An 18,370-nucleotide genomic window follows, 5' to 3' on the forward strand; every position below is an offset into this window, starting at 1 on the left:
CAAGACCAGAGTGTTATTTAATGCAACAGTTTTTAGACAAAACTGAGTTGAAAATACGATGGAAACCAATTAAACTTCTATTTTTTATTCGGTACATGGGAATTTAACCACAAAAGTCATTTGTATGTGCACTTCATCATTACACACAGATTTTTATCTGCAACAGTCATTTGATGGAAACATACTGTATCTGTGGTGGGAAAATACGCATATTGTTTTCATGCAAATGTTTGAATATTCACATGAAAATCTGTTGCCAATTGGATGGAAACCTAGCTAATGAGAGAAACAGATTTGTCTATTGGGAAAGGCTCCTGGCATGTCCCTAATCACATTTGGCTACCTCTTTATAGCGTATCAATTATGCCACATATTGCAGTCACAGCTACAGTGCTGAATCCTTTGATTGAAAACATGGGAGCTGTGGTGCAACACTAGATGGTGTGCAAGGTTTCTGAGGGCAGTTTGAATTACACACACACACACACACAGTTTCCCTCCAAGCTACACTACCGTTCAAAATTTGGGGTCACTTAGAAATGTCCTTGTTTTTGAAAGTAAAGCAAAACATTTTGTCCATTAAAATAACATCAAATTGATCAGAAATACAGTGTAGACATTGTTAATGTTGTAAATGACTATTGTAGCTGGAAACGGCAGATTTTTTAAAATGGAATATCTACATAGGCGTGCAGAGGCTCATTATCAGCAACCATCACTCCTGTGTTCCAATGACACGTTATGTTAGCTAATCCAAGATTATCATTTTAAAAGGCTAATTGATCATTAGAAAGCCATTTTTAGCCTGTAATAAAACCCATAAATGCTGATGCTCCAGATACTCAACTAGTCTAAAGAAGGCCAGTTTTATTGCTTCTTTAATCAGCACAACAGTTTTCAGCTGTGCTAACACAATTGCAAAAGGGTTTTCTAATGATCAATTAGCCTTCTGAAATGATAATCTTGGATTAGCTAACACAACGTGCCATTGGAACACAGGAGTGATGGTTGCTGATAATGAGCCTCTGTACGCCTATGTAGATATTCCATACAAAAATCTGCCGTTTCCAGCTACAATAGTCATTTACAACATTAACAATGTCTACACTGTATTTATGATCAATTTGATGTTATTTTAATGGACAAAAAATGTTGCTTTTCTTTCAAAAACAAGGACATTTCTAAGTGACCCCAAACGTTTGAACGGTAGTATATATCAGAACAGAAGTCATGCAGTCAGAAAAATAGCTCTCCCCTTAGTTGGAGAGCCTGTTCATCTTCTAAATTGGTTTTGATAACAGATTTGGGCCTCCCGTCATTGAAGTAGAGGAGTTATCTTGAGGTCTACTTGCTTTACCACCTGCTGTATGGGAGACGTTTCCAAGTCCTGGCTGGGGTCTGTGTGGTGTTGTATATTACACCACAGAATGCTTTCAGGCAGACCCTGTTTGCCACAGAATACACAATAATACTTTTATTTACAGGTTTTACATACAAATCCCAGTGTCACCATCTCTAATACTGCAGTTAGATTTAGTTTATCTGACAACTTTTTTAGGTTAACCCATTGTATCACACAGCCACCCATTCAAACTTCTAAGTTCCAAGCAGCCATTTCTAACAGATAGGTTTTGTTCTCCTATGCCTCTTGATGTTAGTGAAGCCTACTGTATATTGTCCCAGATTCTCACAGTGGTCCATAGAGAGATGAGGGTGTTGTGTCAGTGTGTCCTGTCTGACTCATATAGGCCTTGGATTTCCACGTTAATCTGCAGCAGCAGTGTTACTGCCCACAGCACCTCTCTCTCTTTCTTTCTCACTCGCTCTCTCTTTCTCTCTCTGTCTCTCACTATCAACACATTCTCTCAGACACGGTTTGTTTCCCTCCATTAACACACAGGCTACCATGGCGAACCCCTAAACTTGGCTTTGTGTGAATTCCCTTTCTCCCTCAAAGTCTGTGTGTGTGTTCAGAGATGAACGGCAACTGTTTTCTTTTGGGTATTCCTGCTATGATATGATATTGGATGTGATTGCGGTGCTGTAATCTGTTAACTGTGACCAAACCTTTTTTTGTTGTGGGACGGATCAAGGCGTTGTTTTCCTCTGAAATCATAGGATGGGGTGATGATGCTGATTAGCACGAGATGAAGTATTTAGTGAAACCAGAGATGTGAGGACTTTGTTTCCCATAACTTTTAATGTGACTGTTAGGCCATTCATATGAGTTGCTTTGTGATTCACAATTTGCCAAAAGCAGATTTTATATGATCTTTTATATAAAATATGTGGCTGCGGATCAGACTTTTCTGGACCCCTCTTCGGGACCTTTGACTGTCAGGAAGAGGTGTCCAGAAAAGTTGTATTTGCAGCCTCTGGGCTATCTTTTATTGCCCCTTTATCCCAAAAACTGTTGTTGCTTTTAACATTAATCTCCTGACCTATCACATTACTTTTGATTTTGTTCAGAGTTGGATGAATATCCAAACCAAATAATGATAATTGTCCAGCTGCAGACCTTCCTCTCTCTTTTGACCTGTATTGAACTCTTTTGAACAGCTCTGATGAAGGCCAAGAGGCCGACATGTAAGCTTGAATTAAATTAAAAAAGGGATACTAGCAAGAGCGGTGTGTGGCTTTCTCTTTCCTTTGAACAGTATTTCAGAAAAGCAGCAACACTGGAGCAGTATTGTGGCATGGGAACCTTCCTGTGTCACTCCTTGTTTTCCAAAAACACCACTTGAAAGGGCGCATGCCTCTGTGATCCCTACCCTTCAGCAGCCTCTTCAGGTAATCCATCCACAAGCGTCCGCAACACTTCCACAACACGTCCACAACACATCCAAAACACTACCGCAACATGTCCACAACACTACAACAGCACGTCCACAACACTTCCAAAACACTACTGCAACATGTCCACAACACGTCCATAACGCTTCAACAACACATCCACAACCCCACTTCAACACGCTGTCCCACACTGGCTTCAAAGAGGTGCCTCGGAAGTTGCTTTTCAACTACCAGGGCCAGACAATGGTAGAGCCGGTTCCCATCTCCCACTAACACCACTCAGATGCTTGTCATTGACCCCCAGCTGTGTATAACAGTAAGACTAGTTGTGATAGCCTCCCCTATCAGTGGTTTGGCTTCACATAGCATTACTCATGTCTGTGACTCGTCTGTATCAGTGTGTGCCGTCAATCGGAAGGGAATTTAATTAAGAGTAGTCTTCTTATTGACCCTCCCCACCATAAAAGGCATCTCCCAGACAGAAGGCTCTTGGGGGGTCTGGATGCTGGATTCCATTTTTGACTATACACCCAACTATGTCTGAGGTCCAACCAGACGTTGTGGTGGGTGAATCATGGACCGTGTCAAGGTCTCGGAGTGCAGATGTTCTACAGAGATGCGGTACATTCATAAGAATTGAGTGGGTGTACAGTATCTGTTGGTTCAGACTCAACCTTATCTCTATGGTAACTGTTACTGGTCATAATGATGATCAAAGAAGAAGACTATTACAGTGGAGATTTTCTCTTAAAAGCAAAAGGCTTTGTTGATGACACCTTTATAAATCCTTTATTTGGACATAGGAAACAGAAGGGTATACATAAGTGGCACAAAGGTGACAATTAACTGACAATTATTTGATACAAAAATTTATGAAATGTATCTGTGCCTGATATTTTCTCATTTCAAGGCCAGGCAAGAGCCATTTAAAACAGGAAAAAGGTAGGACAGAGAGATCACTCTTTAATCTAGAGAGAGGGAACTTGGTGTGTGCATTCATTTGAATCTGGGATAGGTAGCAATACACAGTCAGGACCAAAATGATAGGCACCCTTGATAAAGATGAGAAAAATACTGTATTATTGTCACGTTGGTGGCATCGGACGGCTAACACGCTCCTCAGGGCGACTGTCTTGCCTCTCCAGCCAAACCAACAGCTCTCTCTCATCACTCTCCTCAACCACTCCTCGCTCAATCTGTCCCAATATTCCTCCTCGGTCTCTGACTCACCCCGCAGCGTCGTCGACCACCCCGTCGCCGACCACCCCAAAAAATTGGGCTGTCTTTTGGGCCTGCGTCGTGGCCGCGAACCCTGGCGTCGTCGTTGTCCTTCCCTCACCGCTTGCGTCAAGGCTTTCGTCTCCAGCCATAATTTCCTCCCAAGTCCAGAATGTCTTCTCCTCCTGGGCACGCTGCTTGGTCCTGTTTTGATGGGATATTCTGTCACGTTGTTCGTAATAATGGTCGGAACAAGGCGCAGCGTACGTAGAGTTCCACATTATTTATTAAAGAAAGTGAAACTTTGATTTTTTTAAACAAAATATAAAGAATAAACGAACCGTGACAACACTGCAGTTCTAACAGGCAACTAAACATAAACAATATCCCATAACCCACAGGAGGAAAAAATGCTACTTACGTCTGATCCCCAATTAGAGACAACGATAGCCAGCTGCCTCTAATTGGAAATCATACCAAAACCCCAACATAGAAAAACAACCTAGAACCCCACATAGAAAATATAAACTAGACTAATCCCCCTAGTCACGCCCTGACCTACTCTACCATAGAAAATAAAGGCTTTCTATGGTCAGGACGTGACAATTATAATACAAAAATTTTGCTATATTGCATGGAAAAAAAGGAAAGAAATTGTCTTTTATACTAATACAATTGCTTAGAGAAAGGCATTTTGTTAACAAAGACATTTTTCAAAAATCTAAAAAGATAGGGGCCAAGATGATTGGCACCCCTGTTTTCAGTATTCCATCACCCTCCCCTTGCCAGGATAACGACACAGATACTTTTCTAAAATGCTTTATGAGTTTGGAAAACACATTTGGAGGGATCTATGACCATTCCTCCAAATAGAATCTTTCCAGATCCTTGATATCCTTCGTCTGTGCTTATGGACTGCCCTCTTCAATTCAAACCACAGGTTTTCAATGGGATTCAAGTCCAGAGACTGAGATGACCATTGCAAAATGTTGATTTTGTGGTCAAGTAACCATTTCTTTGTGGATTTTGATGTGTGCTTGAGGATATTGTCTTGCTGGAATATCCACTTCTGGCCAAGTGTCAGCCTCCTGGCAGAGGCAACCAGGTTTTTGGCTAAAATGTCCAAGTACTTGATAAAAATCATGATGCCGTTGACCTTAACAAGGGCCCCAGGACCTGTGGAAGCAAAATTATCCTATAACATCAACGATCCACCACCATATTTTACAGTAGATAACATGATAACATGATAACATGTATGAGGTACTTTTTTGCACAATCTTCCGTTTTTCAGTGCCCAACCCACCACTGGTGTGCGTGGCCAAAGAGCTTTATCTTCATATCATCTGACCATAGCACCGCCTGGAGTTTGATAAATGACATTGGCACTTGGATTGGAACCAATTTGAGCAAATGTATTAGTATAAAATAATATAATTTACCCTTTTTTTATACAATATACTGTATCTCAGTATTTGTATTATTAATTTTAGACAGCATTTTTGTTATCTTTATCAAGGGTGTCAATCATTTTGGACCAGACTGTATGAGGGCAGAGTTGGATAAAGCAGTGGTCCACGAAGAGCGACTGTGAGGAGTCAGATTTCAGTGTTTGAGGACCGGTTCAGTCTTGGAGGACTAAAGCAGCCTTTGTTTCATTTGCAAATGCGGGCAGTCCAAGTGAGGGGGAGAGCAAGATCTTTTTAAGAGGGAGTGAGTGAGGGATAGAGCGGGCTCCAACTCTTACCACTATCACATTGGAACAAGAGGACTTTTGTGTGGACTTAACAAGATCGAAGATGACTTCACGGTAAATTCGCACATATTTTACGCGCATTGAAAGTGTTTTGACAAACCGAGAATTGAACTCAGCTAAATTATTCACTTTTCCCCCTCTATCAGCAGCCTCTCCCTGTGGTCCTTTGGAATACATCTCGCCTTGTGGTACTGCCAACTGTCGACTGCATATCAGCTTCTGGACGGTATGTGACGCTCATCATTTCCCCCCCTGTTCTCTCTCATTTGGATGAACTGGTTTAGTATTGTGAGAAAGTATTAAGCACAACTATCGCAAATATGCATCCATTCATTCATGCATGCATTGCTTAATAGTTAGATGAAATCACATAGTCTGTGCGAGTTTAGCTAAAGGATTTTGTGATAATGCACATCATATTCTAAAATTCCTTGGTGCAATCGCCTTTGCGTAAAGTTCCACTTTTTAGGACACCGGTGCTGTGCAAGTATTATAGCGTTATGAAAGTGAGTGATGGGTCAGTAAATCCTGCCCTTGTTTTTAACTTGACAATACTTTTTTTTACATTTCAGACTGATGCTTAAAACCTATTGAGTTGGTTGCGTCTTGTGGTTGTAAATACACAGCGCATGTCTTTGACAGCATCGACAACCAAGTGTTAAACCAATCAGTCATTATTCTTTGGCTAACGTGTCATTCTAGCAACGCTCTGTCTATCTCATAACTGTACAGTGCGACACGTTTTTTACGTGGAATCAGAACATGTCCACATAAATTTGGAAAGCTGAAGATGTGATGATGTAGCGTATCCACGGCTCATTTTCTTGTGGCTGGTTGTGTGGCTTGCTGTGCGCTCTGTCTACGGTGTCTGCGAAGACTTTCAATGATCTGTCACCGACTGCTCCGTGACTAATGGTAAAAAGTAATACAAGATGTGCGCGACTCAGCAGGCATTGACTGTGATAGCAATGGACACTGAAAGGAATTGCCACAGATCAAGGACGCAGACAGTAGATGGCTGTGTCTGGAAGATGAAGAACACAGGCTACCTGCTGTATCAGTAGCCAACCATGTAATTGAGTTGGAACAGTAGATGGAGTGTTGTATCACTAGGAATACATTTCCCGCATATAACCATCCAGTAGACCTCATTGGATGTTAGCTAGATAGTTAAGACATTTTACAGGACAGTTGGGACTGATTATGGGCCCAGGCCAAAGAAAAAGGATACACTTTCAAGGGGAAGGTGTGTATGTGTTTGTGATTTCGTGAATGTGTCTCTAATGACACGTCCCTGACATGGCTTCAACTTCAACTCAAAGTCAATGCCTAGGTTGATATTAGGCTTCTTCATTTCATTAGGGTTAGCGGTAGCCTATATACGGCTCCGTCTGATAAATTACCTGTGCAGTGACTGACCGATAATTACTGTCTCTCCTCTTCAATAGAATGGCACGCAGATTGCCATTTTGACAAGCTCTGGAGATCATAAAATCACCATTATGAGATGACCTCACAAAAAGCACCTTTGTTTTCGCTAGCCCCATAAAATAATTATGGGCTGCCAAGTCATTGTAATGTGGCCCCGGGAGCTTAATTGTTGAGCTCATTCCTTCTGAGTTAGAGTCACTTGGCTCTTACAAGAACAAAAATCTATATGAGCAAGCTGTCTCTAATTTTCTATGGAAAATAACTCTGAAGTATGATGACTTGTGACTGAGGGGAATGTGGAGCTGGAGAAAACTGGTGATTCTACAGCCTTGACAGTTTCCTCGACTGTATTTCCTGTCAGCTGTTTGTGGATGTGCCATATTTATAAACTTCTCGAAGATGATTCACTTTTTTGGAGAAAAAAATTATTCAGTGTGTGCTGCTTTTGCCAGAGGAGGCCATTAGGGAGAAATATTTCCAGGCACATGTAGGCATTGCAGTAAATACTCTAAAAAACAAAGCCGTCGCCTAGTAACGTCCCATCTCATGTATTTGTTGAAATCGAGCTGATATTATACATTTTGGGGTTTTGTGCTGTATCCTACCGCTTAGATCAGGGGTGCCAAAATCATTCCACGGAGGGCCTAGTGTCTGTATTTAATATATATATATTTTACTAATTAGTGACCCTAATTTATCAATTAAGTACAAGGGAGGAGCGAAAACCCGCACACACTCGGCCCTCGGTGGAATGAGTTTGACACATGTGGCCTTAGATACTTTTTACCCTTTCTTGTTCCTTAAAGTCAAGTCGAATGAAGTCAAAATGAATTCGTAACATGCACCAAATACAACGGGTGTAGACTTTACCATGAAATGCTTGCATGGAGAAAAAAAAATATATATATATATTTTTTTTTTTCTCACCTTTATTTAACCAGGTAGGCAAGTTGAGAACAAGTTCTCATTTACAACTGCGACCTGGCCAAGATAAAGCAAAGCAGGTCGACACATATAACAACACAGAGTTACACATGGAGTAAAACAAACATACAGTCAATAATACAGTAGAAAAATAAGTCTATATACAATGTGAGCAAATGAGGTGAGATAAGGGAGGTAAAGGCAAAAAAAGGCCTTGGTGGCGAAGTAAATACAATATAGCAAGTAAAACACTGGAATGGTAGATTTGGAGTAAACATGGAGTAAACAATACACAAGCCAATAACACAATAAACAAGTCAATGACACAGTAGAAAAAAGAAAGTCTATATACAGTGTGTGCAAAAGGCATGAGGAGGTAGGCAATAAATAGGCCATAGGAGCGATTTGCAGTGGAAGAATGTGCAAAGTAGAAGTAGAAATAATGGGGTGCAAAGGAGCTAAATAAATAAATACAGTAGGGGAAGAGGTAGTTGTTTGGGCTAAATTATAGATGGGCTATGTACAGGTGCAGAAATCTGTGAGCTGCTCTGACAGCTGGTGCTTAAAGCTAGTGAGGGAGATAAGTGTTTCCAGTTTCAGAGATTTTTTTGTAGTTCGTTCCAGTCATTGGCAAGCAGAGAACTGGAAGGAGAGGCAGCCAAAGGAGGAATTGGCTTTGGGGGTGACCAGAGAGATATACCTGCTGGAGACGTGTGCTACGAGGTGTGGTGCGTGCTCTGATATAGTGACCAGCGGAGCTCGATATAGGGGGACTTTACTCTAGCAAGGGTTTAGTAGAATGACCTGGAGCCAGTGGGTTTGAGGCACGAGTATGAACGAGAGGGCCAGCCAAACGAGAGCGTGACAGGTCGCAGTAGTAGGTGGGTAGTATATGCGGGCTTGGTGACAAAAACGATGGCACTGTGGAATGACTGTCATTCCAATTTAATGGAAAGTAGTGTATTTCGCAGGCTATTTTTGTAAATGACATCGCCGAAGTGCTAGGATTGTAGGATGGTCAGTTTTACATAGAGGCGTATGTGTTTGCAGCAATGAGTGAAGGATGCTTTGTACAATAATAGAGACCAATTCTAATTTAACTTGGATTGGAGATGTTTGATGTGAGTCTGGAAGGAAGAGTTTACAGTCTAACCAGACAAACCTAGGTATTTGTAGTTTGTCCACATTATTCTAGGTCAGAACCGTCCAGAGTAGTGATGCTGGACGGGCGGGCAGGTGCAGGTAGCTATCGGTTGAAGAGCATGGATTTAGTTTACTGTTATTTAGAGCAGTTGGAGGCCACGGAAGAGTTGTAGAGTTGTATGGCATTGAAGCTCGTCTGGAGGGTTGTTAACACAGTGTCCAAGAAGGGCCAGAAGTATACAGAATGGTGTCGTCTGCGTAAAGGTGGATCAGAGACTCACCAGCAGCAAGAGTGACATCATGATGTATACAGAGAAGAGAAGTCGGCCCAAGAATTGACCATGTGGCACCCCATAGAGACCGCCAGAAGGCCCGGACAACAGCCCTCCGATTTGACACACTGAACTCTATCGAGAAGAAGTAGTTGGGAACCAGGCGAGGCAATCATTTGAGAAACCAAGGCTATTGAGTCTGCCGATGAGGATGTGGTGATTGACAGAGTCGAAAGCCTTGGCCAGGTCAATGAATACGCTGCACAGTATTGTTTCTTATCGATGGCGGTTAAGATATCGTTTAGGACCTTGAGCGTGGCTGAGGTGCACCCATGACCAGCTCTGAAACCAGACTGCATAGCGGAGAGGGTGCGGTGGGGTTCGAAATGGTTGGTGATCTGTTTGTTAACTTGGCTTTCGAAGACCTTAGAAAGGCAGGGTAGGATAGAAATAGGTCTGTAGCAATTTGGGTCAAGAGTGTCCCCCCCTTTGAAGAGGGGGATGACCGCAGCTGCTTTCCAATCTTTGGGAATCTCAGTCGACACGAAAGAGAGGTTGAACAGGCTAGTAATAGGGGTTGCAACAATATCGGCAGATCATTTTAGAAAGAAAGGGTCCAGATTGTCTAGCCCGGCTGATTTGTAGGGGTCCAGATTTTCAGCTCTTTCAGAACATCAGCTGACTGGATTTGGGAGAAGGAGAAATGGGGAAGGCTTGGGCGAGTTGCTGTGGGGGGTGCAGTGCTGTTGACCGGGGTAGGGGTAGCCAGGTGGAAAGCATGGCCAGCCGTAGAAAAATGCTTATTGAAATTCTCAATTACAGTGGATTTATCGGTGGTGACAGAGTTTCCTATCCTCAGTGCAGTGGGTAGCTGGGAGGAGGTGCTCTTATTCTCCATGGACTTTACAGTGTTCCAGAACTTTTTTGAGTTTGTGTTGCAGGAAGCAAATTTCTGCTTGAGAAAGCTAGCCTTGGCTTTTCTAACTGCCTGTGTATATTGGTTTCTAACTTCCCTGAAAAGTTGCATTTCACGGGGGCTGTTTGATGCTAATGCAGAATGCCACAGGATGGTTTTGTGTTGGTTAAGGGCAGTCAGGTCTGGAGAGAACCAAGGGCTATATCTGTTCCTGGTTCTAAATGTATTGAATGGGGCATTCTTATTTAAGATGATGAGGAAGGTTGGGGTCACGGCGATTCAGACAGCTAGCCGGGCCATGGGTAGCAAGCTGGTACGAGATGGAGGTCTGTTTTTAGCCACCTCGTGCGTTTCCGTGGTTAGATTAGTGGGGTTCCGTGTGGTAGAGGGGAGCAATCCAATTGGCAAAATAGTTATAGTTATAGTGGCCCAAGAAAATTGTCCGATAGACCTATTCAGATAGCAGCCGATAAGACAGCTAACGATTAGCGGGCCGCAGATGGGCGTTCAGGTTACGTCGCGACGGAGGGGCCAGTTGGATAACTCCCTCGGGCAGATAACGTCGGTAGTCCAGTCGTGAAGGCCCGGCTGGGCTCCGCATCAGCAGTAAAACGGGTACAGATAGGTGATTGTAGCCCAGGAGTGGCTGATGGAACTCTTCAGCTGGCTAGCTCCGGAATAATTGATGTTTGCCCCGGGACCGACGTTAGCCAATAGTCACTTGGATAGCAGCTAGCTAGCTGCAAGTTCCAGGTGTAAATGTCCACAGCTTGCGGTAGAAATCCGGGGATATGGAGAGAAAATAGGTCCGGTATGCTCTGGTCTGAGTCGCGTTGTACAAAACTGGCGATAGCTTTTCGAGCTAAAGGATAGCTGATAACCGCCAACCGTGGTTAGCTGAATACTAACGTTAGCCAGTGAACTGGCTAGCTTCTGGCTAACTTCTGGCTAGCTTCTGTTGTGGATTTCAGATTTGAGGTGAATAATACTTTTTTTATTTATTGGTGAGGCGGGTTGCAGGAGAGTGTTTTGAAGTTGAGTTTTTAGAAAAAAAGATATAAAAAGATATGCAAAGAAAATATGTAAATATATATATACACGGGACAAGACGAGGACAAAGGACGTCTGACTGCTATGCCATCTTGGAAATTAAGAGAGGAATAAAATACACAATAATTAAACTATGTGTCCTTGTATGCTTTATATCAGTGACAGGGACTAGCCCTAATGGTTTTCTTATCAGCCTAGTCCTGGACAAATACCTGGTTCAAGTGTGTGTCAACGTAACGAGCTCTTACACATACCAGGAGAGTTTACTTTATGAGGTATTGTCATAGATAATTAAATTGTTTTTCTTTTGGAAACATCATAAAATTAGTTTGTGGGAATTCACTCATGGTGATTTGTTGCTTTTAATGCCTGGTAATGTGGAATTTATCTGCCGGCAGGCACAATGCACCATTCCAGCCTTTGTGTGCTACCCCCAGTCTAAATGCATGTTCAAGTGTTTCCAATTCAGATAAAGTTTGAAGACTGCTGCCTCTTAAACGTAAATGTGTTAATAATGTCCTAATGATCAATTCTGCAATAGACTAACTAGAGCATCAACATTCACCACTTGAAGGTATTATGTGGAATTTCATCAACATTGGAGCAAGGACCGTAAAATGTTAGATGCTTAGGCCTACAGCACATGTGGAGACAGTCTACTCATGTTAATGGTTTATTAGTTAGGGAAGGGGGGTGGAATTTGGCAGCCTGATCAGTGTTGGCACCTTCCACACATGCATAATATTCCCTTAATGATGTTCATGGGACTATTGTAAATGAATATCTGAGACACAGAGACAGGAAAAAGACCTTCAGCTGTTCAAAAGAGGAGCACAGTGATGCATCTCCAAACAGTAATATAATAATTGAGTTTAGCGGAGGCCTTTATCCAAAGCTTGCATACATTTTAAATATGGGTTGTCCTGGGAATCCAACCCACTATCCAGGCACTGCAAGCGCCTTATCTACGAACTGAGCTACAGAGGACGACAGTGCTGACGTAACTATTTTCCTGTGACCTAGTCTGTAATGTAGCCTACATACTTTGTCTAAGAGATAACCATTGGAGTAGATAACCATTGGAGTAGTCGTTGGAGGAAAGAAGTAATCCCATGTGTTTCACTAATGCCCCTAATGATGATGATGATGATGCGGTGGCGTAATTACACTTGTTATGGTTTTCAGTCGCGGCTCCTGCCCTCAGTTGACCCGGGCCTGACAGTAACGTACTGTATAGGCGAGAGCTGGGAATTATTCAATACTGACATGCTTATGCCATGTGGGGACCACCAACTGAGGGTCTATTTATGGGAACAGCACAGTATGCTTCCTAAAGAAATGTCAACGTCTGTACTGTGTCTCAGGACACTACAATACACAGATCTACTAGACAAATAAGAGGATACTATATATCACTCTGAAGCATGGCTGTGTGTGTGTGTGTGTGTGTGTGTGTGTGTGTGTGTGTGTGTGTGTGTGTGTGTGTGTGTGTGTGTGTGTGTGTGTGTGTGTGTGTGTGTGTGTGTGTGTGTGTGTGTGTGTGTGGTTGTGTGTCTGTCTGAATGCTCTTAATTCTGGACCAGTCCCATGGAGCTTTGAGCCAGAGAGGGGCTTGCATAGTTTGAGTTTCTCCCCCCGGGGCTGCTTCCATGTCGGGCTAACAGAGAGAGAGAGAGAGGGTGGCCTCCTGCCAGGCTGCTGAGTTTAGCTGTAATGAAGGATGACTGAGTGGCAGCTCTGTCTTGGTTGTGGGGGCAGCAGGCTCAGACGTACAGTAGCAGGGCAGACTGCATCACCCCTCACAGTGGCATGACCAATAATGAATGTCAACAGACTCAACACCTCAGTGAAGAGAACTGCACTGACATGACATGTGTTGCCCTATAGTTGTTCACCCCAAAATCAAAGTTTCATGCCTCAAAAGTGGTCCAAAGTGGAGTTGAGTTCCTACTAGCGAGCTTTACATTTTTGGGGGGGGGATTATATATTTTATTTGATCACAAGATCATGCAAAGATACAATCATTGATATTTATGCATAAGAACAGCTTCAACAACAAACACAAATATATATCAACAATGTACAATATTAACAGAAATACAGTAGTTAGATGCTAACAGATTTGTGTTCCAAAATGGCTTAGCATACGAGAAAGGGAAAATACAAAAACAGGATAGTCACTTATGGCAGAGCATTAGTATCTGAAATACTACAAATAGATAGTGATATTGTTCTTTTTTACACCATGTGTCCAAACTCCCTCCCACCTGCCCTCCTGCTCCATCCACCCCGATGTTCCTCAATGATATTGTGGTTCATGTCATATATATATAAACTCAGTCAAAAAATAAACGTCCTCTCACTGTCAACTGTGTTTGTTTTCAGCAAATTGTAAATATTTGTATGAACATAACAAGATTCAGCTACTGAGACATAAACTGAACAAGTTCCACAGACATGTGACTAACAGAAATGGAATGGGGGGTCAAAATCAAAAGTAACAGTCAGTATCTGGTGTGGCCACCAGGTGCATTAAGTACTGCAGTGCATCTCCTCCTCATGGACTGCACCAGATTTGCCAGTTCTTGCTGTGAGATGTTACCCTGGTGGCTGGTGGCATTGTCATGCTAGAGGGTCATGTCAGGATGAGCCTGCAGGAAGGGTACCACATGAGGGAGGAGGATGTCTTCCCTGTAACGCACAGTGTTGAGATTGCCTGCAATGACAACAAGCTCAGTCCGATGATGCTGTGACACACCGACCGAGACCATGACGGACCCTCCACCTCCAAATCGATCCCGTTCCAGAGTACAGGACTCGGTGTAACGCTCATTCCTTCGACGATCAACACGATTCCGACCATCACTCCTGGTGAGACAAAACCGCGACTCGTCAGTGAAGAGCACTTTTTGCCAGTCCTGTCTGTTCCAGCGACGGTGGGTTTGTGCCCATAGGCGAAGTTGTTGCCGGTCATGTCTGGTGAAGACCTGCCTTACAACAAACCTACAAGCCCTCAGTCCAGCCTCTCTCAGCCTATTGCGGACAGTCTGAGCACTGATGGGGGATTGTGCGTTCCTGGTGTAACTCGACGATCAGCTGTCCGTTCTGTCTCCCTGTTGCGCTGTCTTAGGCATCTCACAGTACGGACATTGCAATTCATTGCCCTGGCCACATCTACAGTCCTCATGCCTCCTTGCAGCATGCCTAAGGCACGTTCACGCAGATGAGCATGGACCCTGGGCATCTTTCTTTTGGTGTTTTTCAGAGTCCGTAGAAAGGCCTCTTTAGTGTCCTAAGTTTTCATAACTGTGACCATATTTGCCTACCGTCTGTAAGCTATTAGTGTCTTAACGACTGTTCCACAGGTGCATGTTCATTAATTGTTTATGGTTCATTGAACAAGCATGGGAAACAGTGTTTAAACCCTTTACAATGAAGATCTGTGAAGTTATTTGGATTTTTTTGAATTATCTTTGAAAGACAGTGTTATCTTCGTCGATGGAAGTATCGGACCAAGGTGCAGCGTGGTAGGCGTATATTCTAATTTATTAAATGAACACCGAAAAACAACAAATACAAAACGAAACGTAACATCTAGTAGGGCTAAACAGCACAGTACCAAAAACAAGATCCCACAAACTACAGGTGGAAAAAGGCTGCCTAAGTATGATCCCCAATCAGAGACAACGATAGACAGATGCCTCTGATTGGGAACCATACCGGGCCAACAAAGAAATAGAAAACATAGATTGCCCACCCTAGTCAAACCCTGACCTAACCAAATAAAGAATTAAAAGGATCTCTAAGGTCAAGGCGTGACAGACAGGGTCCTGAAAAAGGGACATTTCTTTTTTTGCTGAGTTTATATGTCTCTACACACATATCTCTACACACATGGGTACAAATGTAAACTCCGGTACATAATTAATCCGACACGGGTATCGGTTTCATCAAAATAAAGAAAATTTGCTTTCTAATTTGAGATGAACAAGTCCTTTAAGTAAAGCAAGCCATCGTTCATTGCTGATGAGACGTGGAGTTGTTGCTGGGCTAGCTCACCATAAATCCATTATTTGTATTAGTGACACTCACGCCCGCGTTCCTGTCTAGAAAAAGTAGAGAGGTGATGGTTTGATGTCCTTCCACAGATATGTAATACAAATGGTTTAGGGCCTTGTTACAGTAAAAGAGACATACAAATGGGGCCCAGGCCCCACATGTAAAGCATTTATTTATGTTATATATAAAACTCTGCTCCCTCTGTCCCTCCCTGATTGAATAACAGACGTTGGCCGCCGTGGCTGTATTTGACTTGACATGCAAAACTGTTCTTCTTCCAAACTCTCCTAAACTCTGGAAAATATGAAGCAGAGGAGGACGGAGATGGATATTCATCAAGGAAGTGTGTTGCTCTCATGTCCAAACATGAACCATGGAGACAGAAAACTGGGTGGTTCAATTTAGTCCTCTCTCCTCTCCCCAAACGGACAGTGTGCGTGTGAACATGTGTGTGGGAGAAATTAACAGACATGCAGGGGAAGGAGAGGGGAAGGTGGGACCTTTATGTAAGCTAATGTAAGCTAACTCGAGTAATGTTGCTAATACGAGCCTGTCCCTTGCACTTGGCGGAGAGGCTCTCCAGTCCAGTGTCTTCCAGGCAGACTGTTAGCAAAACACTTGGCTTCCCTTGGGTGTCGGGAAAGGGCGAGTGCCCACTGGGTCTGGTCAATGTCTGCTGCACCATGTACTGTAACGCTGACCAGACCCATTCTAAACTCGGCCTCCATTACAAAGGAAAAAATACTTGTCACACCGTAAGGGTAAACATTCACCAGTATTCATCAAGTTAAAAGCGTCCTAGCTTTAGTTTTGAGCCAGCGTTCCTATGTATGTTTATAGAATTGTTAGATGTGTATGAATGTGTTTATATAGGAGAGGTTCAAGCACATTCTATTTCTCTAGTTCCTCACTTAATGAGGTAATACTTGTTCTTACTTACCCCCTTAGAAGTCCATACCCACTGGGCACACCATGTCATTTCAATGTGGATATTTGGGTAATATTTGGTTGAGATGTTGATCAATCAGATTACAACCTATATTTACCCACTCAACAAGACAGCCTAAAGTTAGTTGAATTTCCAATATGTTATCACTATGGTTTCAACCATCTAAAAGCACAACCAAATTCCAATGGAAAAACAATGTCTGACTTTTGGTTTAGTTGTCACCCAAATGTTTATCACTGCGCTTTCAAACATTTAAAAGCACAGCAAAGTTCAAATGGGAATACAATATTTTATTTATTTATACAACAGGTTAATGCTGTATCACTGTGCTTTATCTAATAGCAGAATCAATTAACCTGGATTGCAGATGAGATTACATTAAAAGTACATGGTGCAAGTGATCAATGCCATACGAGATTCTGCAATGATTATTACAGCAATTGTGAACATCTCTACAGACCTGCAACGACCTACTGCATACATGCTATCTTGAACATGCACGCTTTATATGATCACATGAGAAGAAATGTATAGTTAGTTACAGTAACCTTAAAATGTGGCCATGTTACATTAGTTTGTAAGATAGCCTTAACTTTAGGCTATTTACTGTATTACAAAAGTAATATTGAATTGTGTTTGGTTGACAACGCAACCAAATATCAACATTAAAAGGAGATATATCTACTGCTTGGATAGTTACATCTAAGCCACTGGCTTAATCCCATTCTTTAACCTTTATTTTTGGTTGAGTTGGAGATGTGAGTCCAACATATCATTTGTTAACTTGTCGACAAGTTAATAGGCTATATTGTATTTCAAAAGTGATATTTAATTTTATTTGGTTGTCAACGCAATCAACATTTGGAGGAGATTCATCTTCTGTTTGGATAGATCCAATCAAACATTAATGCACTTTAAATAAAGTTTATGATAATTGTAAATAACACAATACAACCACACATGTGGATACAATACATTTAAAAATCACAGCGGATAACATACACAAGTTTAGAAACCTATTTCCATGGTGGTCCTCTTGTTAACAAAATACTTTACATTATTCATCAATGAACAAGAAATTAAAGATGGAAAACGAATGGAGTTGAGGCTGTTTGGAAAAGTCACTATGGCTTGAGCGGATGGCGCATCGATGGTACAGTACAGCCATGGAGAAATTTAGTCTGTCAGACTGCCTGTCGCTTTGTACGACGTTCCTAGTTCCTCCATAGTAGCACCTCCTCCGTAGGTAGCTGATCCTCCATTTATGGTCAGATACATCGGCTGCAGTAAAGCTGCAGTAAAGCAGTAAAAATCAACCACACATCAGCAGTGGTCAGGAACAGTCCCTCTGCCTCTCTGACATCTCAGACACCGCAGTCTCCACCTTCCAACCGGCAGGTGAAACAAAAAAGCCGGAGATGCCTGCTGCATTATTTAAATGCAAACATTAGCCATCCAGCTAGCTAACCATGGCAAAAAACTGATTTAACATCAAAGTCCTGTAACTTTGACATTGAAGACCACGACATTTATGTGATAAATTGTTTTAAACAAAAAAACACTTAAAATGTTTCTTTTGATTTGATTTAGTCCGATTCTTTAACTTAACTTGTTGGTTAAGATGGAGACGTGAATCCAACATATCAATTATTAATTTGTAGACATACTGGAATTTAAGCCAGACTAAGTCAGTGGCACATGAAACTGTCCAAGCAGAAGATACATCTCCTTCAAATGTTGATACTTGGTTGCGTTGACAACCAAACACAATTCAATATCACTAAATATCATGACATTTTCAACCAACCAGAGCTTGAAACCCTAGGCCTATTGTGTTGTCTATTTTTCTATTTTCAGTT

At 42.2% G+C, this 18,370-nt stretch overlaps 1 protein-coding gene across 2 annotated transcripts in view; it reads left to right on the forward strand.

The window, feature by feature from the left end:
• Positions 1 to 5,487: 5,487 nt before the first annotated feature.
• The window catches only part of LOC111953439 (collagen alpha-1(XVIII) chain), an 83,974-nt gene continuing 71,091 nt past the window's right edge, over positions 5,488 to 18,370 (forward strand). The window contains exons 1-2 of one of the 2 annotated variants that reach the window (XM_023972696.2): positions 5,488 to 5,821; positions 5,914 to 5,993. In XM_023972696.2, the coding sequence (XP_023828464.1) occupies positions 5,811 to 5,821; positions 5,914 to 5,993 (91 nt within the window). In that variant the 5' untranslated portion in view covers positions 5,488 to 5,810. The remainder of the gene's footprint in view (positions 5,822 to 5,913; positions 5,994 to 18,370) is intronic. The other variant, XM_023972697.2, reaches the window with a different exon arrangement.

The sequence above is a fragment of the Salvelinus sp. IW2-2015 genome, linkage group LG27 (genome assembly GCF_002910315.2).
Source record: "Salvelinus sp. IW2-2015 linkage group LG27, ASM291031v2, whole genome shotgun sequence".
Classification (NCBI taxonomy): domain Eukaryota; kingdom Metazoa; phylum Chordata; class Actinopteri; order Salmoniformes; family Salmonidae; genus Salvelinus; species Salvelinus sp. IW2-2015.